This window comes from Podospora pseudopauciseta, chromosome 1 (genome assembly GCF_035222475.1).
Source record: "Podospora pseudopauciseta strain CBS 411.78 chromosome 1, whole genome shotgun sequence".
NCBI lineage: Eukaryota > Fungi > Ascomycota > Sordariomycetes > Sordariales > Podosporaceae > Podospora > Podospora pseudopauciseta.
This window is the reverse complement of record NC_085892.1, coordinates 7569728-7593585: the sequence shown is the minus strand read 5'-3', so window position 1 is coordinate 7593585 and position 23858 is coordinate 7569728. Positions and strand designations below refer to the sequence as shown.

General features: G+C 52.7%; 4 protein-coding genes across 4 annotated transcripts; 3 read left to right on the top strand and 1 right to left on the bottom strand.

The window, feature by feature from the left end:
• Window positions 1-6: 6 nt before the first annotated feature.
• Window positions 7-1781, top strand: QC763_120780 (uncharacterized protein; the record flags this gene model as incomplete). Its single annotated transcript, XM_062908668.1, has 5 exons — window positions 7-481; window positions 575-634; window positions 714-801; window positions 862-1455; window positions 1513-1781. Exons 1-5 carry the CDS (start codon window positions 305-307, stop codon window positions 1779-1781), a joined length of 1188 nt encoding a protein of 395 aa, XP_062771784.1. The 5' UTR covers window positions 7-304.
• Window positions 1782-2110: 329 nt separating this feature from the next.
• On the top strand, window positions 2111-2782 carry QC763_0024560 (uncharacterized protein; the record flags this gene model as incomplete). Its single annotated transcript, XM_062905428.1, has 4 exons — window positions 2111-2279; window positions 2401-2545; window positions 2610-2636; window positions 2770-2782. The coding sequence occupies 4 exons, from the start codon at window positions 2111-2113 to the stop codon at window positions 2780-2782; spliced, it is 354 nt and encodes a 117-aa protein (XP_062771783.1).
• Window positions 2783-5701: 2919 nt separating this feature from the next.
• NMD5 (Nonsense-mediated mRNA decay protein 5) lies at window positions 5702-11262 on the top strand. Its single transcript, XM_062908667.1, has 10 exons — window positions 5702-6816; window positions 7032-7110; window positions 7210-7676; window positions 7737-7946; window positions 7967-9176; window positions 9226-9860; window positions 9926-9968; window positions 10002-10192; window positions 10254-10377; window positions 10439-11262. Exons 1-10 carry the CDS (start codon window positions 6727-6729, stop codon window positions 10603-10605), a joined length of 3216 nt encoding a protein of 1071 aa, XP_062771782.1. The 5' UTR covers window positions 5702-6726; the 3' UTR covers window positions 10606-11262.
• Window positions 11263-17058: 5796 nt separating this feature from the next.
• Window positions 17059-19446, bottom strand: QC763_120760 (uncharacterized protein; the record flags this gene model as incomplete). Its single annotated transcript, XM_062908666.1, has 2 exons — window positions 17059-19217; window positions 19395-19446. 2 exons carry the CDS (start codon window positions 19444-19446, stop codon window positions 17059-17061), a joined length of 2211 nt encoding a protein of 736 aa, XP_062771781.1.
• Window positions 19447-23858: the final 4412 nt, after the last annotated feature.

The following is a 23858-nucleotide window of genomic DNA, read 5'->3' as shown; positions in this document are numbered from 1 at the left end:
ATCCACTGCCACCCTTCCTGTCCACTGTCCACTGTCCATTTCTTCCACCACCGCCCGCCTTTCTCCCACCCTCTGGCCCTCTCTCGTTCTCTCATTCTCCTATTCTGGGTTTTTTTTTTTTCCTGCTGCCTTGCCGCGACGCCCGGAATCCCCATTTCCGCAGTTCCGCTCCAACACCACTCCGACACACCTGGTTCTTCGATCATTCAATCATCGTCAGCTTGAATTAGGTTCTCTTGGGGCGGGGGAATCAACTCTGCTTCGCAGCAATTGTTAGACGCGCGCACGCACCAAACTTTCCACAATGGCGGGGAGACCAAACAACAGAGGACCTGGCGGCGGCCAGCCCCCAGTTCCGCCAGCAGCCCAGCGTCAAAACGAATACTTTGTGCCCCGTGATGGCATCGATCGCGAGGTTATCACATCAGACATCTGCAGATACCTGGGAAACGATGCGTTGGTGCGCCCTGGCACCTACGAGGTATGCCCTGCTTCTTCCTCCCCCGCAATGCCTCCTCGGGAAGGCTGGGATGTGCAGTTTTGCTCACCAAGTCTTGTTTTGTTTGTGTTTTAGTCTCCAGATGGACGTGTCACCCAAGGTTATTTCATCACGGCATACCGAAATTTGACGTCGGTGAGTGGCCCTCGTTCGATGCTCGACGACGGCAGTCGTGGATGATGAGCACGGGGCTGAATTTCTCTCTTCTTGGCAGGCCATGATTCAAGATCTCAAGGCCGACTCCGCTCGGTGGGAGCAGGAACGGCGCGCAGCGTCCAGGTCTTCGGGCGGCGGCGCTGGAGGTACAACACACTCCAGCCATTCGAACGGCGTTTATGTGAGGAGTTCTAACTCGCCCATAGGCGCTCGTGAGCAGACCCGCGGGCAATCTGACTACAGCGCGTGGAAGAACCGCCAACGGGAACAGGAGTACGAAGCCTCGTACGGCGCCACTGCCATGGATATTGACTACCAGCCGGCTCCTCCGCCGCCCAAGAACCCGGGCTATGGTGGCCAGCCGTACCCCGGACCTCCCCCTCCTGCCGGATACCCCCAGGGTGCTTACCCACCACAGGTTCATCCCGCTGCCGCTCCCCAGTATCAAACTCAGCCCTACGGAGGATATCCGCCCAATGTTCCGCCAACTCAGTATTCCCCAGGACCTCAGGGAGGTGACAGATACGCCGGGATGGTTCCTCCTCCGCCGATCCAAGGACAATTCGCCCAGGATGCTGCCTTCATCCACGGATCCAACTACCAGACTGCCCCTGGATATGCCAATGCACCGAGGATGCCGGTTATGCCATTGGCCCCTTCATCCGCCCCCCCTTCGAGGGCTTTCAGCACGCCAACATCAGGTCCTCCATTTGGCTCGGAAGCAGACCCATATGGCTACCCGCCTCCTGCTGGGATTCCGGCCAGCCAGGCCTTCCCAGCCGACCCTCTTTATGGCCGCGGTGCGTATAGTACAACAACAATCACAAACCCACCCGAGGCTTCGTCTGATGATTTAGGTTCCCCTGCAGGTACAGCGCAACGGCAAGGCTACCCGGCCGCCCCGGACCAGCCGCCATATGAGGATCACAACAGCCCGGTGCTTCCCAACACCACCGTTCCTCCAACCAGCTCGACACCCACGAGTGCCGGACCGTCCAGTGGCAGACGCGACCGCGATTCAGAACCGAGAGACCGAGAGCGTGATCATCGAGAGCACAGAGCTCGCCGTTCCGAGACCGAACGCGATGACAGGCACGGAGACCGGAACAGGCACCACCGTCGCTAATCACCGGTCGAACCGCAGGTTTCCCTCCCCACGCAAATGCCCGCGTTAGTCACCACACAAAACTGTCCGCCCCGAAACGTCCTCGGCATGTCGAGTCCGGAGCGTCTGATTGAACCGCTATTATGTTAATGCCTGCTAATGTCTTGGGCTGGGACTAGCTCACTGTTTGTTTTCTTACTTTCTTTACGCTTCTGGACTCGGCTGCCTTTGCAACCTGCCTTTTTGACACAAGGCCCCCACGGATAGACCCTGGATCGGAGGTTTCCACAAACCTCGGGAGCTGCAAGTTGCATCTCTGTCAACCCTTTTTTGGATCATGATATGACGACATGCCCTCGATGCGGGTCTTTCGACTACTTGTTCCGCTGGCCACTATTCTGGATCTTTTCGACATGTCAAAAGCATCTTCGCCCCAACTGGATCATCTTCTGCCAGCCGGCAACCTTTGGACCCTTGGCAACTTCTGGACAACAAACAGCGGCGGGTGGCAGCCCTGCCGTGTGATGTTTTTTTTTCTTCTTTTTATCATTTATTTCCTTTTTTTTTTCTTTTTCGACAGAGAGGGGCAAGAGACGAGACGATTTTGATACCATATAGGAGAGACAAATTTGCTGCCTAGGAAAAAAGAACGATGATGAGACTGAGGACATCTTCACAACGGTTGTAGATACTTCCTCCCTCGCTGTCCGGATCGGCTGTCAGGACTGCTTCTTCCTTTGTTGCATTTTGCCTCTGGCTGTGAACTCTTTTTTGCACGCCCAGGAGTGAGTCGCCTTGCTGACATCCCGGTTTCTCAACCGCGCATCCGCCTCTGACATCAACAACCAGAGACAACGGCTACGGCCGGACAGCGAGGTGAGTGAACGCTTGAAAGAGTGTATATATCTGATGAATTCCCTCGGAGCACAATGAGCTACACCATTTTCCACCCACCGTCTTCGCCTCGGGCGAGCGAACTGAGCTTTTGTGTTTGAGTCAACTAACACAGCGCAGATGTTTGATGATTCTGGACACCGCTGAGGAACTATGGAGCCTTCACATCTTTCTGGACCCTGCTGGATTTCACTTTCTCTTGGCGACTCTCTTCTCCCGTTGGATCTTTCACACAAGCCATGGATTAAGGACCTCTTCGACCCCACATATGGATACCTGACAACACAACCATTTTTCTCCCTCGGACGCTCTTTTGACCATGAGGTGTTCTGACACTGGATTGCCAGACCCATCCGGGTTCTGAGAGCACGGAGCTCACACAACATCATCGTTCTGGATCTGAAGCTGAGGCTACCCTCACTGTCAAAGACATCAATGAACAACATCGTGGTAAGGTTGAGCCATTGGACTTCTTTCTCATCCGGATCCTTCTCTTTTCTACACCGGTCATATCAGCAATTGTCAGCCTTGGAATATCAACATTACCAACACACCAGTGGGACTTCGGATGGAAAGTCATGGATTGACATCAGTCTTGCCTTGGACAGCACGTTTTGGACCACTCAACTTGGACCTGAACTTGACCAACACCGATAGGGCTCGACACTCCTTCAGGTTACAGACGAATGTTTCCCTGCTCGTCGGATCTGTTTGACTTTCTCCTCTGCTGCATCATTTTGTCAACGATTTTCGACCTATTTCTTCACATTTGTCGTTGGATTCAACTTTCTCAGCTGGATTTGCCATGGACCCGAGGACTATCATTGGACATGCCATGGACTACCATTTGGACCATTCTTTACTTGACCGGACTTGCACGGCTTGATGTTCTGTGTCATGTTACTGTCAGTTATTCCACCCCTTGTCTTCCATCCCCCCCTCGGCTTCATTCATCCTCGAGGTTGTTGAGAGCATGTCTAACCGTCTTGTAGTGTGTGGATACCTTTCTCATTGTCATCATCTTTAAGCCGCTTGTTTATGTTTCACTGCTCAAGAGTTATTGACGCCTTTATCTGTCGGTCATAGCATGTTTAGCTTTGGGCATCGCATGTATTTGGTATAGCATGGTGTCTCTGTTTTGCGCTTGGTGGTCAGTCTTGGAGAACTGGGCTGTTGAAGAAAGCACAAAAGAATAGGTTACAAGATTGGGTGGGTGGTTTGTCAGATTTGTTTTGTTTTGCTTATGCTGTATGTCATGAGTTCTGGGCGGGTGTCTGCTTTTGTCTTGTTTCTTTCTTTCACGTTAGTTTGCGCATACCCAGCTTGTTGCTCGGCATCTTTTTTTGGATGCTCATGATGCTTTTGGCTCTTTGGGGATGGAGTTGATGAATACAGTTGGATTTGAGGTACTTTTGGTTCATGTTATTTTGATCAACGTTGCGATGTTTGTCAATGTTAGTTCGATCAGTGGCGTGATCATTGCCCATTCATTGTATTATACACTCATCACACAAAGGTTGATCCCAACATGTCATAGCGTGGTGCTTAGTATCTGTTCGGAATGGCTGTTGATACCTGAGCTCAAAGAGTAAATAAGGGGCCATTCATAAACCGGCTTCTTGCTGCTGCATGGCTCATGATGCATCCCACAGATTTGCACACGATGATCAGACTTTAGCGTTGTGTATGGATGTCGTCAAGTGGGTCTTGAGACATGTCTTTGCGAGAAGCTTGCCTCTCTTACAGGAGAGGGTTATGTGAAGATGGGCAAGATGTCTGTAGATGAGTGAGCACGTGGTGACATATACATTGCTGCTGTCAGTCATCGAGGCCTCGAGGGTGGTGTGGTGGTTGAAGAACAATGTGGTGATGATCATGGCCCGCTTGGTGCAGAAGAGTGAGGTGAGGCTGGGACCTGTCTGTCATATGCATGCATGTACCTGATTTCCACTTTGGAAGAAGAGTTTGGACGACCCTTTCCTGTATGGAGTTTGTTCCTGCGCCCCCCTTTTTACATGTCGGATGATGCACATTCTTGTTGGGGTCACCGAGAAAGTACACTATCAAAGATACCAGAGCCTTTTGGTTTTCTTTGCTCCACCTTGGGCGTGTGTGTGCTTTTCTCCACCGTGACCGTTGGCATTTCTGGATCTTTGGGAAGGGGGGGGGAAGGGGGGTGTTCGTCCGTGGGAAGCTATTCTTGTCGGTTACTTGGGATGGCTAGGGAGGTATGCGCAAGGAAGGAAAAGGTTTGAGGCTTGCGTTGGGCAGATGGCTAGAGTATGGCAGCTTCTTCTGCTGAACCCGAATCCGATCTGTCAGTCCAAATGACGATATTGACAGCCGAGAGCCTTCAGTCTGGTGATCACGCCAGGGACGCTACTGTACCAGCCATGACGGCTAAGTACATATTAGGTGGTGTGGTTTGGGGGTTGGGCGTCAATTCAGATGGAGACACTTCCAAGGCCTCATAACGGGGTTCAGTGACGCAAAGTAGGAAAGCCGGGCAAAAGACAAGTGAACAAACAAGTTGGTGGGGGTGCAAAGACTCCCAAGGACTGGTTCTTCAGGGACAGCCCCTCGTGCTCTTGGTCAATGTCTAACGGGAGTCAGAACTTCTGGCGAGCCTCAGTGGATGGGGTTTTTTGGTCTGCGAGGCTATCTTGAAACATGGATTGTTTCTGTGCTTTGGAGCAGACCAACGGTGGGCAGTTTGATTTACCGCGTATTCCCGCTCCGCATAAGCCAGCTTCATAAACCTGTTGATGTGAATTTGAATATTTCTTTTCCATATACTGTGTAGTTGTGCCCTTGTCGAAAAGCCCGAACCCTGGGTGAACTCCACTCCAGGAGAAGCAAATGGCGGGGAATAGAGGGGAAAAGAAGGAAGTGGGTCATGTGCCTTGGCTTGGATGGAGGGGCAAGGAGGGGTTGAACCATGATGCCCCTGATTGGCGGGCACTGGTTTATCGATTCGAGGGCGTCACCGCCTTTGCGGACATGGGGTCCCCTCCGTTGCGTTGCCCTTTCTTGGCAATCCTCTGGCAGGCGTTTGACATTGAGGTTGAGGAGAGACTGCCAGGACCAAGTGGAATGAAAAGTGGAATGAAGAATGGAAGGCCGGGATAGACCACAGGAGGGATGTCTGATGTGAGGAGCAGTGAAGAGCAATAATGAAGCGGCAATAGAGATGGGCATATGTATTTGGATGACAAAATTCCAAAATAGCGGGGTTGGATATCTTCTTATCAGAATGCCAAGAGGTACTGCCCAGCTCATCGGGGGGAGAATAGGCCCCCCTCTGTCTCTGTCCTTCTTAGTAGGCCTGTGTCGGTTTGGATGAACTGTGCAGCACCACAACTGGACAACCACCAGTTTCTGTGACTGTGCCTATATTCAGAACAGGGTCGTCGAAGACAACGCTCAAGTGAGATAGAGGGGCGGGGCGTTGAATTAGATTCAGTGCGAGCCCACGGAGAAGTACTGCTCTGGTCTAGTGGCAGTGGCGTCTGATAGAGGGTTGGTATTTTGTTGGTGCAGCGCACCAAATCAAAATAGAATAGCTCACCCGTCCTCTGCAAATCCCAATTCGAGGAAACTTAACCGCTCTGAAACGGGAACGGGAGCTCTGCTCACCAACAGGATCCTTGAGACAGACAGACAGACAGCAGTAAAAGGGCTTGTTGTTTCAGCATTTCTTTTCCCTCCCGTCTTCAGCAAATCCCCCGAGTCGAGGGTCCTCTTGTTCGTTCATCTCAGGTACCCGACAGAGCAGGCTGAGAGGCACGGACCAAGGTTGCAGGTGAACGACGGGCTGTTCTGACAGTGACAAGCGCCTGTGGCTACACAGCGTGAACCCTCTTAACTTCTAGCCCCGCCATTTCGGGGTCTTTGCCGACCTCTGTTGCAACCCAGATTTTGGCCCAAATTTTTTTAAGCTTGGCCCTCGACTTCGACATCCATCTCGGCTTTCCACCCGTGTCATTTTTCTGCCTTTTCTGCCCGCCACACCCATAGCTGTTGTCCCTGGACGGGCTGTTGATGCGATAGGACATCCCTCACGCTGCCCAACATGGACGCCACCGCAATCAGATCGTTCATCGTCGCTACTCTCGATGCCGACGCTGATGTGCGAAGGCGGGCTGAGCTCCAACTGAAGCAGGTATGTTGCTATCACCACGGGGACCACCACCACCACCGCCTCCGCTGCCATCCACCCTCGACCCCCCCCGGTGTCGACCTGAGTGCCCTGAATGCCCTTCTTCCCCAACCCATACCCATCGCACCAGATGACAACAACAACAATGCCGCCTCCACTGCCCCGTCTTGCGCCCACACGTGTGGCTGTTTGCTGACCGTTCCCTTGTTGGCGTGCAGGCCGAAGATCAGCCCAACTTTACAGACATCCTCCTCGACCTCGTGTCTTCCGAGCAGAACGTCACCCTGCAGCTCCCAAGTACGACATGCCCCCCCAACCACCGAACCTTTTTCCGTTGCTTATCTCGAGCCGTATATATTCATTCATCCGTGAACACAATTGCTTACACCTTCTCAGCTGCTATCTATCTTAAAAACCGGGTGAACCGCGCATGGGAGCGTTCAGACCATATCACGACCAACTCAGTAATACCCGAGGATGCGAAGGTGCGCTTCCGCGAGAGGCTACTGCCTGTGCTCGCCGGCTCTCAGGCCAAGGTGAGGCAGCAGCTTGTGCCAGTCCTCCAGCGAATCCTCCACTTCGATTTTCCTCAGTCATGGCCAAACTTTATGGACTATACGATTCAACTACTGAACACAAATACCCCCGCCTCCGTAATGGCTGGTCTGCAATGCCTGCTTGCCATCTGCCGGACCTACAGATTCAAGTCACCAGAGGGTGAGACGAGGGCCCCCTTTGACAAGATTGTCGAGGCCAGCTTCCCAAGACTTTTGGTCGTCTGCCAGGAGCTGGTGAAGCAGGAGAGCGACGAGGCTGGCGAAATGCTGCATATCGCCCTCAAATGTTACAAGCATGCCACCTGGGTATGTTTCCAGGATGTAAACCTCAAGAGTGCTGAGCAGATGCTGACCTGACAACCGCAGCTTGAGCTTTCGGATTTCCTCCGCCAGAACGAGGTTAACCTTGCGTGGTGCACCATCTTCCTGGAGACTGTTTCCAAGCCGATCCCCGCGACTGCTATGCAGCACGAAGACCCCCTCGAACGCGAGCGTCACCACTGGTGGAAGGCGAAGAAGTGGGCGTATTTCAATCTGAACCGCTTGTATATCAGGTACGAATCGGTGCTGGGTCAAGTATGCTGCTTTGCTTGTAGCTGACGGTGTCTCGTAGACACGGCAACCCCAATTCTCTCATGGACAATGCCAGCGACGACCAGAAGAGATTTGCGAAGGACTTCACAGCCCAGGTTGCGCCGACGATTTTCAACCACTACCTGCAAGAGATTGAGAAATGGGTTGCCAAAACCACCTGGCTCAGCAGACCCTGCCTTTCGTACACCATTGTGTTCCTGGACGAGTGCATTCGACCCAAGGAGATGTGGGCGCATCTCAAAACTCACCTTACCACCTTGGTCACTCACTTTATCTTTCCTGTTCTTTGCCTCTCTGAGGACGATCTTGAGAAATTCGAAGAAGAGCCCGAGGAATACTTGCACCGCAAGCTCAACTTCTACGAGGAGGTTTCGGCCCCTGATGTTTCTGCTACCAATTTCTTGGTCACCTTGACAAAGGCGCGGAGAAAGCAGACGTTCGAAATCCTCAAGTTTATCAATGAGGTGGTCACCCAATACGAGGCGTCTGAACCGGACAAGAAGAATCATATCGCCAAGGAGGGTGCTCTCCGCATGATTGGTACTTTGGCTCCGGTCATTCTGGGCAAGAAGTCACCCATCGCCGACCAGGTGGAATATTTCCTCGTCCGCTTCGTCTTCCCTGATTTCAGCAACGAACAAGGGTACCTGCGTGCGCGTGCCTGCGACACTGTGGAGAAGTTTGAGCAGCTGAACTTCAAGGAGCAAAACAATCTCTTGACTGTGTATCGTCACATTCTGGACTGCATGGCGGATCCCAAGTTGCCAGTCCGTGTGACTGCAGCTCTGGCTCTGCAGCCCCTAATCAGACATGACATTATCAGAACCAGCATGCAGTCAAGCATCCCAACAATCATGCAACAGCTCCTCAAGTTGGCTAATGAGGCTGATATCGACGCTCTGGCTAATGTCATGGAAGATTTCGTGGAGGTTTTCGCTGCCGAGCTGACCCCCTTCGCTGTGGCGCTTAGTGAGCAGCTGCGTGACACATACTTGCGCATCGTGCGCGAGTTGTTGGAAAACAATCAGCAAAGGGATGATCTCGACAACGAATATGGGGACTACCTAGACGACAAGAGCATCACCGCTTTGGGAGTGCTGCAGACCATCGGCACACTCATCCTTACTCTGGAAAGCTCGCCGGATGTCTTGCTTCACATCGAGGGGGTTCTCATGCCTGTGATTGAGATCACCCTGCGGAACAAGCTTTACGGTATGTTTGATGGGCGGTTGGTGTGTGGAGCGGGGCTAACATGTGACAGATCTGTACAACGAAGTGTTCGAGATCATCGATAGCTGCACGTTCGCGGCTAAGCGGATCTCCCCCATCATGTGGCAGGCATTTGAGCTTGTCCATGCCACCTTTAAGTCCGGTGCTGAGCTGTACCTCGAGGACATGCTCCCTGCCCTGGACAACTTTGTGCAGTTCGGTGCCCCTCAGCTTATCCACAAGCCAGAATACGTCCAGGCTTTGTTCTCGATGGTGTCGGACATGTTCATGGAGAACAGGGTTGGAGGTGTTGACCGCATTTGCGCCTGCAAGCTCGCCGAAGCCATGATGCTCAGCCTCCGTGGCCATATCGACGATTGCGTTCACGGCTTCATCACTATCGCTATGAACGTTTTGAGCGGACAGGAAGTCACGATCAAGTCGTACAAGATCCACCTCATGGAGATGGTCATTAACGCCATATACTACAACCCCCTCCTGGCTCTCCACATCTTGGAGACACAGGGCTGGACCAACAAGTTCTTCAGCCTGTGGTTCGGCAGTATGGAATCGTTCACCCGCGTGCATGACAAGAGGCTCTGCATCATGGCTATTGTTCAACTCATTACTATTCCCAATGAACAAATCCCGGCAAGCGTCGCGGTAGGCTGGCCTAGGCTTCTCAAGGTAAGTTACCCTTGATGGGCCTGGTGATTGAATTGTGGATGATTTGGATATTAACGGACCTCTAGGGAATCACGATCCTCTTTAGCACCCTTCCGGCAGCTATGAAGAGTAAGCAGAACAGGCGATGAATGTAGCTTGCAGTTACTGACGATGAGGCAGATCGCGAAGAGGCTCTCAGGGATGACTTCCAACTCGACAGCTCAGCGTACTATGACGAGGATGAGGACTGGGACGATGATGGTGCTCAGTGGGAGGAAGGCGACGCAGCTGAGGGTGAACACAGTGAAAGCAAGGACGAGAGTACTGCGTACCTTGACTTCCTGAATGAGGAGGTGAGGCAATGCCTCCGCAAAGTTTTGATCCAGATGTACCCTACTAACGAGATCATTCCAGGCACAAAAGTTGCAGTCCGCCGAGGGTGAGGTCTCCGATGATGACCTGGGCGAAGACAGCGTACTTCTGGAGAATCCTCTGGACAAGATCGACCCATACATGTCGTTCCATGTCTCTCTCCACAGTAAGTTTCGACAATCCGTTAAAGATTGCGACGGCAACCGCTAATTTCTAATTCTCCACAGGGCTTCAACAAGAACAGCCCCAATTCTACGCCTCGCTTACTTCACAACTCTCGCCCGATGAGCAAGCAGTGATCACCCATGTGTGCGCACAAGCCGAAGCGCAGGCTGCCCAACACCAACAGGCTGCCCTCGCGGCCCAGGGTGCTGGTATGAATGGTACAAGCTAGGAACCACTCTCTATACTGCCGCCACTTCGGGACCGCATTTTCCGACGAGTTGTTTGCTGAGTGGTCAAGGATTATCGGGACACACTTTCCAGCTCCATCACTGCATGGGGCTGCAGAAGGTGACGAAAGCTATAGGCAGCTTCACCGCCGATAAATGATCGTTACAATCTTGTGTCGCGGCGGTATGGATGCTCGGGCCGGCGATCTAGCGTATATGGGCTCGCAGTTCAACAGGGTGAAACACGCTGCGCTGCGTTGCGTATAGCAGAGGCATTTATTATAAGGCGCCTTGGGGATAGACGTTTTATAGGGGTGGTGAGGCTTCGGTTGGCTTTTGTTGATAGGAGCATTGTTGTTATTTTTATTCTCACTTGCCCCAGCACCCCTTCTCTCTTCACCCATTTCCCCATTCTTATTCCCCCCCCCCCCCACAACAACACCAACAACACAATTCCCCTTCCAGCGAACAGATTCAGGAGTGAAAAGCGACACGGCCAAGGGGTTAAAAGAAGATTTATGAGCAAAAGAATAGACTAGGCTCCCACAACACATTGATGCCAAGGCAGCTGAATACAAAGTCAAAAAATAACTGAATCAAATGGTCTCTGTTGATTGATTTCTTTCTGGCCGGCTATGCTGCACTCCAACTTGCGTCACAGGTCTTCAAAGGGCAACAGCTGAATACAGCACAAGTCCTCCAAAACAAACTAAAGTAGGATGCCAGAACATCCAGTTTAGCAAGCCACTGCGGAGGGCTTGCTAGGTTAGTATGTAGACCTCGGGCCCATTTTCTGTCGGGCTTCTTGCCACCAGCTTCCTGCAGCCACTCCGCTGCCTTTTTTTTCCTTTCTTTCGCCCGACGCCGAGCATCTCGTTCTGCCTCCTCGACGATTCTGCCTCCTCGACGATTCTGCCTCCTCGACGATTCTGATAGCTGCCTCATCCTTCTTCGGCTTGGCAAGTTCAGGGTCGGGAGGGTTGTTGTTGTCGGACATTTTGGAGTGTTGGATTTTGGACGTCGTTCTGGGTGTGTGGTTTTTGGTGTGTAGGTGTTTTTTTTTTTTTTAACTTGGGGGTGGTGATGTGTGGGTTCTGGGTCTGGAATGGGGGTCTGTCTCTGCGAGGGGAAAGGGGGGGAAATATAGTTGTGGGGGGAAATATAGTTGTGGGGGGGAGGCACTGTGCAACGAAAGGGGGGCATCAAGAGGGAGGGTGTGTACCGTTTCGGGATGATGCAGAGTCAAGTCGAGATCATCACTTGATGTCTCGCACACCTCGATGTCTCGAGCACCTTGATGTCGAGAATATCAGGGGAGTAGGTCTTGTTGGTAGTGAATGTAGGAGATGCGTGTCAAGACGAGGAGTGTGATGGCCAACAGGGTCAGTATTCTAAACGATGTGTTGTCTAGAGTGTTACTTGAGTAAAGTTGTCAAGTGTAAGAGAAACGGCCTCAGTGGGTAAAGGAGAAACAGGTCTGGACGGGGTGATGGGAGAGGTTGAAGAGCTGGTTGATGATGGAGGAGTTTGGATGATAGATGGAAGGAAGCTTTGTGACACGGTGGTTGCATGTGTAGCTAGACATGGCCATTAAGAGTCTGGCTATCTTTATTCGCTCTTGCCTTTGGCTTGGAGCCAACCGGGGGTTCCGGGCAGGCAGTTCCAGCACTGGAACTGGAAACGCCGAAGTGGGGGTATTCCAAAGAGAAGAAGTGCGTGGACTGGTCGTGAGAGCACTGGGGTTGTTGGTTGCCATGACCACACAAATTGGAAGCCGGCTACCCATAAAGGTTCATCCCCTGAATTTTTATTATTGGGTTGCTTGGACTTTCATGATGAGGGCACAGAGGGTTTTCTGGGAAAAAAATCTGAGCTGTGTTACCAACCCTTCAAGCCATCGCAGTTATCGTTCATTCGATTTGAACATCCATGTCAAAGTTTCCGTGGATGAGTATTTACTAACGTGGTTATGTATTTCAGCTAAAATATGTTCCCTCTCCGATACTGTTGTTGCTATGCTGATGCTCAATGCACTCTGTTTTGTTTGGGATTTTAAGGGGCGTTTCAGGGGTAGTCGACTGGACCATCCATCAGTGGAAATGTGGAACACCCACTTCTTCATGATTGGGGGGTTCTTGAAAACAGGCCTCATTTCCCATTGGACAAAGTCTCACCATGGTACCTTCAGACTTAGACACGTTTGCGGTGCCAGTCACCTTGTCCGCAGCGTGGGTGGTAACCACTGGCACCCCTACTCATTCCCTGATGTCCACTTCACATGGAGCCCCCATTACACATAACCCGAATTGACCCGTCATAGTCCTTCTCCTTTGAGGGTCGAAGTATTCTGAGGGTTTCTCTCTAGGGTTATCTGCATCTCACGTGTTGGACTGCACCGCCGCCTTCATCTATCTAGATGAAGAGGGTGCGTGACATGCGCTCTGTGGCGGTCACTCTCACTCTCCCATGCTCGGTCGGACTCGATGGTAGGCCGTCGTCTGTCGGGCCCGACCGGTTGCACCGCTCATTGGAGCACTGCCCACCCTTCACGATAATCCGCAGGACGAACTACAGCAAGCCAGCAAGCCACAATATCCAAGAATCGACGGCCAAGTGCCAAGCGGGACAACGTGCTGGTTAGCTAATTTGCTTGGAACTACTTCCTGGCTTTGCATGTGTATGTGTGTGCATATATGGTTGGTGGTGATGGGAGCGGGAGCGGAAAGTTCGTGATGCCTTCACTTCTCAGCTTTACCAACCTCGTGAGATTAGACAGCTGAGGTGTTTTGGTTCCTGGCTGCATGAAACCATGTCTGTTGGTTGTATCCAGAACATCGGCTTGAGACATTTTGACTTGGACAGGCAGAAAGTACCTAATACTTGACCAGTTGAAGAAAGCCAGCATAGCATGCGATGCGTGGGGATCGAAAACCTACACAGGCCGGCCTAGGCCCCAAAGCCCATTCCTGCTGCAACGCACACTGACATGCAAAGTTGATTGCAGAATTTTCGTCTGTTCAAGAAACACAATTATCAGCCGTGTCTGCATCGTCTGCAGTGTGCTTCTTCGGATAGACTAGGACCAGGGAAAACCATGATAATCTTGAGATTCTTATCACTGGTGCAGGCAGGAAAGATGGTGTGTAACTATACACAACCTGATCGAGGACATGTTCTAGAAGAGGCCATCATCAAAAGCTTTCCTGGCCTAGCCTAGAATCAGAATACAGCTGATAATTGGTTGATCGATCAAGACACCTTCCCACATCAGCATGAACTGAACCACTCCGGCACGCATGCATAACGGGACTGCCATCCCCCATCCCTCGGCCTCTTGGCTGAACAACCACCACGAAAGTTTCCCAGAAGCAGACGGACAAAAAGAGAAAGAAACTGACGCCGAAAGACGGGAAGGAATATGAGAGATGATGTGATACCTAACCGATGGCATCCCCTCTCCACGTGGGGAAGGAGAAAAAGAAGAAGAAGAAGAAGAAGAAGAAGAAGAAGAAGAAGAAAGATAAGCCCGTCCCCGTATCGAGGACGTCTCCCCCCGCACCAAGGCAGCATCTTGGGTCTTTTGGCTCACCGACGAGCCAGTCCAAAATGGTCAATCACTCAGTTTTTCGCACTAAACAACTGGGAAGAGGAAGCCCGGGAACGCTTCCTTTCCTTCCTTCCTGCCTGCCCTTAACCGAGAAGCCGACCACCACTCAGGACTAACATGAGCACGATAATGATGGGGAAGACAAACAAAAACGAGATACGCGTATCCTGTGACACAACAGTGGCGAGCACAGGCTCCATCATGCAGTGTAGCATTCTAGAATCTTTGTGACCGCTGTGCCCTCGAATTTGGCCGGACAGAACTGGATTGGACGACCGCTTTCCTCGCTTCTCGTATGGCTGAACAGGAGGAAGGGGAGTAGGATGAGAAATGAGGGGTGAGCGAAAGCGAGCGATGACGATGATGCTGCTGCTTGTGAGAATGGGTGTGTTGGGTGGAATGACAAGTGACTGACTGACACCCTGGGGAAAGGGCCAAGCACCCCCCCGTTGAGAGAGAAAAAGACCAAGACATTTTCCCCGGATCTTGCTCTCAGAAGGTGCCATCCACCTGGCCGATTTGTTGCGGTGGAATCTCGAGTTGCAAGGGAACAAGGTGGAGCTTCCTTGAACTTGGGGTATCAAACCTCACGGCATTGCAGCATGGCTCAACTCTTACCCGGCCTCGATATTCGCACCAAACAACCCATGCGAAACCGCATGCTATCAACCACTCTCTGACACATGCGATCCCCACCGATTATCACCATCAAAAGCCTCCTCTCCTGACATATCCCCGATCACGTCACCCCTTCTTCAACCATGACATATCACATCACAAGCCCACCTCCGTATACCGCCCCAAAGACAAGACAAAAAAAGCCTTTTCCCGGTCCAAAAGTCCCCAAAATCGACACTTCGGGGCCCATGCCCGCCTAGGGAATAAACCGGCCTCAGCGCCAACCCCCGCCACGTTTTACTATCGCTGCCCCTCCCGCCGCCCGGTGACTGACTGACAGGCCATGAATAAGCCCGCCCTCTCTGTTTTAACCAAGTAAGCAGTGACAAAAGCCAAAGCCAAGGAGAAGAAAGAGATGGCATGGATATCAGCAAAGGCAAAGGCAAAGGCAACTGGCAGGTCCCGACCGGGCGGATGGAAAAAAAAAAAAAAAAAAAAAAAAAGCCTATCAAACCACCGCTCGACACACAAGCAAGCCATGCATGCATGTGTCATCACTCTTGTACTCCCCTTCTAGAACACCCAAATCCGGGGTCGCCGATCCCCAAAGCGAACCACGACATGTGCTTGCAATATTTGGTTTCTTCTTCTTCTTCTTTTATCCCAGGGTCCAAACCACCAAACCCCAACCACGGCAAACCAACCCTGCTGTCGTGCTTCCCACTATCTTTCGTAACCACAAGGTAAGGTTCGGTTTCTCATGCCGTGCCCGCCTGTCCTGTTGCTGTGCCTGCTGTGTCATGTCACGAGAGAATCCTGACCCATTCCCATGTGAAGAGCGAAGCGTAGTGCTTCCCCCCCAAAACCACCACCCGAACGGGTCCAGCATCCCCCAAAAATCTAATAAATTCACATGCAAACACACATACACATACACACATACACATACACACATACACATACACACATACACATACACACATACACATACACACATACACATACACACATATACACATACACACATATACACATACACATACACGCACTCTCTCCTCAACCATTGTCGGTGATATCAAACGGTCACGGACTTTGGGCCATACCGCCGGCCCCATCCATCCCATCATCCCAACAAAACACCCCTTCAAAAAAACCAAAAGAATACATAAATACATCAATAAATACATCTACAAATACATCAATAAATACATAAATAAATAAATAAACAAATGAATAAAAAAAGAGAAAAACCAGATGCTTTAGGGTACGCACTCTAGCAAAGCTGGGTAATACAACCGGCGGCGGCGGGATACCAACCTTGGTCAAGTCAGGACTGACGTTTGATAACTCCTCCGCCTTTTCTTCATTCGCCTTTTGTCCGACGGTTCCACCATGACCAAGTCCCCCTTAGCACATGCATCACCATTTACACAGTAACCTCACATTCACTAGATCAAAAAAAAAAAAAAAAAAAAAAAAAAAAAAAAAAAAAACCCGGAGATACCATGATAATAAATGTTGTATAGTTTAACAGTATAGAATTATTTTTTGTCTAATCGGGAAAACCAGGAGGGAAAAAGAAAAAGAGAATAACTGAAAACAGGAAGGGGCACTCTTTCTAGATAAAGAGGCACTATAGGTGGGTGGTGTGTGTGTGTGTGTGTGTGTGTGTGTGTGTGTGTTATGATAATTCACCTCCCTTGGCCTCGCATTCCTTTTGAGGGAAAAATAGAGCTCCATCCGAGTCATGAAAAGTGACCTCGTTCAGACAGCCGCCCTTGTCCGCCGCCCGAAACTTTGAGACTAATCGCCTGCCTCCCAAAATGTCTCCCGTTCGAGGCTTTATAACAGCATTCAGACATATATGTACTGTGCTTCTTGCCAAGCCCTCTCTCCCCTTGTCTTCCCTCGTCCCGCGCCTGACGGTCGTCGATTGATTAAGTAGAAACCATTGGGGTGTCATGGTTGGATGAATGCGTGAATGTGTGGAATCGATGTGGTTGAAAAGCCGTGGAACCAACTCGGCAAAGACCGCCATTGCTCGCTCCTCCCTACGCCAAGTACCGTGTATAAAAAAAAAAAAAACTGGAAAAAAAAACTGGACCGCCCAAACAACCGCTATGCTGTGGTGCACAAATCCCCTGATCCATGTGTAACGCCAGTGCATGTGTGTCGCAGAAAATTCCTCGCCGACCTGCCAAGCCAAGCATGCATAACTAAAACAAATCTCTCAGTACCCAACACTACCCGGCATCTTTCCCAGAGAATGAGAGGTGAACTGCTTCTTCGGGGGGAGGTGGTTGTGGCAGAAAAGCTTCTCCCCGCTACGAATGAGACAGCCGCTCTTGGATGCGTCAATCATGGTGGTAGCCGGGTCGGCCTCTTCGTTGTCGGCCTTCTGGCAGCATTCGATGTTCCTGACCCATCGGTTGTTGACCACGTCGTGGATCGAGGTGCGCTGGTCCGGGTTTGGGTTGAGCATCTGGAGGAGAACTCTTCGGAGGGCGGGGGGTCTGACGCCAAAGTCGAACGCCTTGACTTTGGGATAGTCCATCTCGGTGATGGCCGGGTTTTCGGCGTCCATGTGTGATGCGTTCCACTGCGCCCACCCACGGACAAGCTCGTTGAAATTCTTGTTGGCGGCGGAGTTATCGCCTTCCTGCGCCTTCTGCCAGATGGCACCACCAAAAACCAGATGAAGCATGACCACGGCCGAACTCCACACGTCCACGGCACGAGGGTCATAATCACCCTCCTTCTTCAGCACCTCAGGTGCCAAGTAAGGCATGCTGCCGCAGATGCCGGGCGCGCAGCGACGTATTTCGCCCATGTTCTTGCCGCACTGGCCTCCAGATTCTCTAAGTCCGGGGTGCGAGCCGCAAAAGACCTCAGAAACGCCGAAGTCTGCAATCTTGAGGGCGCTGTCGCTGGTGATGAGGAGGTTCTCGAGCTTGATGTCTCGGTGCGCGATGCCATTGGAGTGGAGATAGTGCACACCCCGAACGAGCTGTTTGAAGAGACACAAACGGTCCTTCTCCTTGTCGTCGCCCTTGAGGTAACCCTCCTTCACCAGCCCGTACAGATCTCCTTCCGAGCAAAACTCCATGACGTGGTTCCAACGGCCGTGGTCGATGCAGAGTCGAAATGTCGTGACCACGTTGGGGTGGTTCAGACTCTTGGATAGGGTGTACTCGGATTTGATCTTCTTCTCGTACTCCTCCACCGTCTCCAGGCGCGATTTGCGGCGGAATTCTTTGACCGCAACGAGTTCGGCGGGGCATCCCTTCCTGGCCATCGTCTTGACCTTGCCGTGACCGCCCTTGCCGACCGACTTTGCATGGCGGCCGAGCAGCTTGTTCTCGTACTCAAATTCCGACTGCAGCTCGACCACGTCGACCACGAAATCATCAGGCAAGCTCACGCTCATGCGGCGAGCCTTGAGGCCGGTGCCGGTTTCCGCCGGCATTTCCCAGATCTGCCTTTCGATCTTCTCAACGTTGACCGGGCCGTGTGGCGTGGAGGCAACGAGGACCTTCTCCTGGTTGGTGTAATCAAAACTGCTCGCGCGACGTCTGAGTTGCAGTTCAGCATTGTTCGGAACATGCGGGCGGGAGCGCAAAAAGTTGGTCGAAGCACGTGGCTTCTTTTTGACAAACTCGTCGGAGCCGGGCACGGTTGGCGTCGACGCCTGCTCCTTGCTCCGGATAGCCATCTCTACAGGCGATCCCGGCGAGGGCGGAGTGTTGGAGCGAGTAGTAGCCGAACTCCTGTTCATGGACCACCTTCGAGCTGGCACCTTTCGTCCGCTCTCGTGCACCGGGTGCTCCGAGTATCCGACACCACTGACGGCGTCAGACTTGTCCGGATGGGTGACACGTTTGAGAAAGCTCGACATGTTGCGACGAAGAGACGAGCTGCTGAAAGTGGGCCGCCTGGTGTGAGGGTGTGCAGCGGGATCCTGGTCGGCCGAGGAGGCGGCGGCGGTGGGCGGCGGCGGCGTTGCTGGCTCAGCAGCACGAGGTGTTGTTTGGATGTTGGAAATAACGGACGAGGAAGAGCTCTGGGGGGGTGCTCTCGGCGGGGTATCACCGTCAGTATTCAGCACCAGGGGCGGCTTGGAGCCGGGCGTGGTGCCGGCCCGCACGGCTGGAAAGGAGGTGACGCTTTGGTCGGCCTGTTCCTGGGCCACGTCCGGATGGATTTCGTGAGTGGCAAGCGTTTGAAAATCCTGAGATTGGCGGCCACTCACGGGAGTGACGGGTTCGTTGGCGACCTCGCTGTCGGTCTCATCACCCTCTTCCAGAATGGGATCTGTAAGCTCGGTGGGATATTGGCGTGGCGATGATGAGTAGCTGGACCTGTCGGAATTGGGACGCACAGAGGACGGGTCTGGAGAGAGAAAAGTTGAGCAGAATGTTCGGTTGACGACAAGGCTTTCTTGACTATGGTGAGGGAGAGGAAGGGAAGGTGAAGAAGCAGAAGCAGAAGCAGAAGCAGAAGCAGAAGCAGAAGTGGCAGAAGAAGGGGGGAGCCATTGGTGGCTTAAATCAAAGAGGGTGAAGATACCTAATGAGGACGTCTGCGTAGCCGCAGCAGCCAGCGCTGAGATGGTTGCCATTGTGACCGATTATGTAGTGCGATAAAAAGCCCAACGGGAGCAGACGAGCGGCACGCAAAAAGCCAGCCGGCTTGTCTGGTTCTTCAATACGTCAGGGTCCGGCCGCCGCTTAGCGTGCGATTGAACGCAACCACAGCGGGACAGGGCACGAGGGGTTCTGAGTAGCCAGAGAGCCGGAAATCCAGCTTCAACCATGTATAGTGTAAGGTACACCACTGGCTTATCTGGGGACCACCAAACCACCACTCTCGGCGTAACCGGTCGACCCTGTATGCCTGAAGGGTATTATTGCTGGAACGGCCAGAAAGACGCCTGTCTGGTTCTGGGTGCTTCGAGCTGCAGGTAGAGGCTCACACACCACCTTTTTCCTCTCCTTGGAAAAGGACCCTCTTGTTTTTTTTTTCTCGCGCTATTAATCAGCCAACTGGGAACTCAGCGATGGCGGCTCACTGCTGCGGTTTTTTTTTTTGGTGGACGCTTGCGGGAGCAAAGGCGCTCGCAAGAAGGTTCACCGGCAAAACCGTGGTGTATATATATGCAGGGCCGCGCAAGTCGACCACGAAGCAATCTTTTCTGTCTGTCTGGTCGTTCCCAGCCAAGCCTGTCTCAATGAGCACGGCGAGATTTGTGTAGCCCTGTGTAGCTTGTAGCAGGGCGTGGCGCTGTGGTCCAAGTCTCCAAAACGGCCGAGATCTACACGTTTAAATACCGGTGGTCTCTCGCGCTTCTTGGCGGTCGATTCGCATGGGAAGGTGTTGTTCGGCCAGGAATGGAGAGAGAGAGAGAGAAAGGCAGAGAGAGAGAGAAAGACAGAGAGAGCGAGAGAGAAGAAGGTTGATGTGCCCGTGGGCCAGAAACTATAACGACATCGCGGGATGGGTCGGCTTCGAAAGGGGAAAAGATTCGAAAAACGAGTTTTGGGCTCAAGAAGACGAGACGGTTTGGTAATGTATGGGACGGATGGACAGCTGCGGGCAACAGGATCCCGGGGGGGTCGCTCTTGAGGGTTTTTGGGCGATCGGGGTGGTGGGGGTGAGTGTTAGCGCTAGCGCACGTTCGTTTAGGTGGTCCAGGGTGGCTGTATGGAACCCGCTGGGGACCATGGGGACAGGGTGTGCTTTGCTTAACCACAGCGGGGTCCTCCTCTATTCTGCTCAACACATAACCGCAGGTTGGATAATTTCGAGCTGGAAGCCCTCAACCCCCAGCCAGAGCGGGCTCGGAGACGCAAGCTTACCTTTCAGGTTGCTCTGTGGGTGTCCCGTCTCTCATCTCTCATGCTCACTAGGTACATGGTATGTTACGGGCACACTGAGCTCAATCCAATGCGGCCGAAGGCGTCGTTGTTCACACAATCATAGATAAAAATGCAACCGCAACTCGAAGAGAGGTTGTAGCGAGTAACCTCGCGCCGGTCTCTGACTGAGTTGGGAAGCGGCCTGAATCGTAGGCGGCTGTACAGGTACCTACCTCCTCGGCCGCTCTGAGATTGCAGACGCCAAGGGGGCCCACAGACCTCACCACCAGTGATTTCGCTGATATGCTTCCCCCAATGCACTCCGCACGCCTGCGTGTTGCAATTAGAACAGTGGAATCATCAAACAAGTGTTGGAGGGGGGCCCGGGTGTGAACAAGTGACACCAGGAAAGCTCCTCGCCGTGAGGGCTACTTGTGAGCGTCCAATGGGCTGCCGGGCAACAGGCCTGCACTGCTGGAACGAAGGTTGCATTGAAGCAATGCCATGAAACCTCAAAAACCTCGAGAACCTCAAGTTTTCAAATCATCTCAACTTACACCAGAACGGCCTTAGGGGAGTCCCCTGCCCGTGACAACAGGCACGACATTGGCGGCTGGAACCTGTGCACGTACCGGGCACAGAGACTCCGCTGGTGGCATGGAGGCTCCACCCCCACCAGGCGCCGAGAGGCCGAGGATGAGGAATTGCTGCGGGGAGAGGGGTTATCGACAGCTGGTGGATGGCGGGGCACATTTGTTACCTTGTTCGTCTGTTCCGCTTCTCGTGGCTTTCTAGAAATCGCAGACGGAGAGACGGGATGGGATAGCTTCACTTGTTGGTCCAAGTCTCTATCTTGATTTCTCGCTTAGTGCCATCTCTTGATTAGAGGAACCCCCTCTCCTGGAGCATGTCGGAGCAGTCGGCTTTGAAACCTACCCTATCGTATACACTGCGCCAAGGACTCGAGGAATTACCAAGCCCTCCTCCTAAATATGCCGCAATATCATCTGCGAGTCGGCTTTTGTTGTGAGCGTTCCATGTTTGTTGATCGCAGATCGAACTGCACTATACCCGGAGGAAAGCAGGGTGGCGGTTTTGCCAGCGCGATGGCTGCATCGGGACTGTCATCTTGGCGGGGTCTCTGAACCGCGTTTACACAGGCAATCGATGATCTCGGCTCTTTTCTCTTTCTTACCTTTTCTTGTGGCTCCTCGAGGCCTCACCTTGTACATGTCGTTAGTCGATATCAGAAACGCTGAGCGTGACTAGCAATGGGTTCGCGTATTTGGGGCAGCCAGAAAGCAACATTTGCATGTTTCAAATGCCAGCCATTTTCAGCTTGGAGACTCCAACCTCGAGAACCAAAGCAACGGATGGATGCCTTTTCCCAACTGAGCGAATCCCTGCCGCGGACTTGAGACCTCTGCAAGGCCGACTTGCGTCATCGTCTGGTGGTGTGCCCGTTGTTTAGCAGAACTGCAGCGAGAATAACCTCACTCCTAACGGGAAAAGGGGCGAGGCTACCCCGCTTACCCTGCCCTTGTACATCGAACTAATGGGCACTAAGGCAAAGGCTGGTGGTGGTGGTGTCCTCTTCTCGAGTCTCTTCAAGAACAGCTTTCATCAACACCGACAACATCCCACCAGTGCATCCCAACCACCTGCCCCCAAAGGCTGATCTCAGCCGGGGTTACATGTTGATCAGAAGAAACAGAGCGGGAATCCTTGCGGCGGCAATTGCATCATTTGCTGCAGTTGGAAACCTGTTATCGCTCCTTCAAGAACACAAAGCGACAAACAAAACGGACAGGGTTGCAATCAATGGATTGGGGGGCGTCATTGTCTTGTGTCATGGCACTGGATGTGGATTGTCTTATTCTCAGGGCAAGTCAGCACGCGACATTCGCCGTCTCCGCCCGCCGCCAGCAGGTCCCACAAGGCCGGCCGTGAGAATAAAGTTCAGCCTCCTCTTTCAGCAAACCCGTCACACGGAAAACGGCAGGTTCAAGTTCAGAAACAGACGGGTTACATTGTGCGGCCTCTCTCAGCCCCTCAGGAATCTAGATTCTCACTCAAGCTGGCCAGTGAGTTGCCGGTTGATCGATTGATGGGGGGGGGTCGCTTTATCGTCGTACAGTGGGCCCCGGTTATCCGAATTCAGGTCTCACTTGTCGTGTGTTGCTTACTTAAGATATCCAGCTTCCTGGGACATCTTCCAACGACCGCTGTGTCTCTCTGCTCGTGGGGCGTGACGCAAGGAATTGATGGAACAAAAGCGCGGTAGGCAACGACACAAACTACCGGGCATTCTGGTACGCAACCCGGCGGCGAACCTGGCGTTCTTATGGCATGTCAGGTACTCAGCGCAGCGAGCCGTTGCCAAGGGCTCGGCGTTCGTCACCGCGTGCTCTCCGTGCGGCCCTCGCCCTTCGGCATCCGTTTCCGCCAGTTACTTTTCCAACACCCTTCACCGGCCGGACGCACAAGCCATCCCGGATCTTACACTGACACCACATCCATTCCAATGAGCGCAGAACTGTCAACCAAACTCCAGCTACGCACTCTGCCCAAAACGGAAAGCCGTCACCGAGAAAGTCGTCGTTCGATTTTCCGAGGGCGAGTGGAGCCTGTTATCGCTTCCCCCACGTTCCTTCTCCATGATTTCCCATCGACTGGCTCGCTTGTGATGCACTGCATCTGCAGCATTCCCAAAACGACGCCAAGTGCAACAACACTTCTGCCGCCCACCAACCAAACCTGCTGCCCCGTGCAGTTTGTAGCAACATGCTATTACCATATAATTGCTAAATGCGGACCTCTTTTCCCTGTCAGAGGAAGCACGGGCTTGGCAGCCACACTCTCGCACACTCCAGCAGCCATGGGAAGAAACATCTCCGGCCCTGTCAGCCAACAGTCCATCGCCGAACGCCCATCACGCCGTCCATGAATCTGCCGCGTGGTGTCAGAGCGGAAGAGACCGGGTACGGATAATCAGAATCATAACTTCACTCTTCTCCCGGTCCAGCCAGCAGATCGATGTTCCGCAGGGTCGCGGCGGTCCAGCGACACAAGGCAGCGCATCGACCGGCTTGGATAGGTCGAGATAACTCACCAGCTCGTCAGACTGTCTTGGCGTTTCGATCTCCCGTCTGGGCATTGCTTTCTTGCGCCTCGT

Coding starts and splice junctions, on each gene's coding strand:
- NMD5 (XM_062908667.1), top strand. CDS start 6,727: ATGGACGCCACCGCAATCAGATCGTTCATCGTCGCTACTCTCGATGCC. Junction 9,861..9,925: donor GCTGGCCTAGGCTTCTCAAG/GTAAGTTACCCT, acceptor ACGGACCTCTAG/GGAATCACGATCCTCTTTAG. Junction 10,193..10,253: donor TTGACTTCCTGAATGAGGAG/GTGAGGCAATGC, acceptor AGATCATTCCAG/GCACAAAAGTTGCAGTCCGC.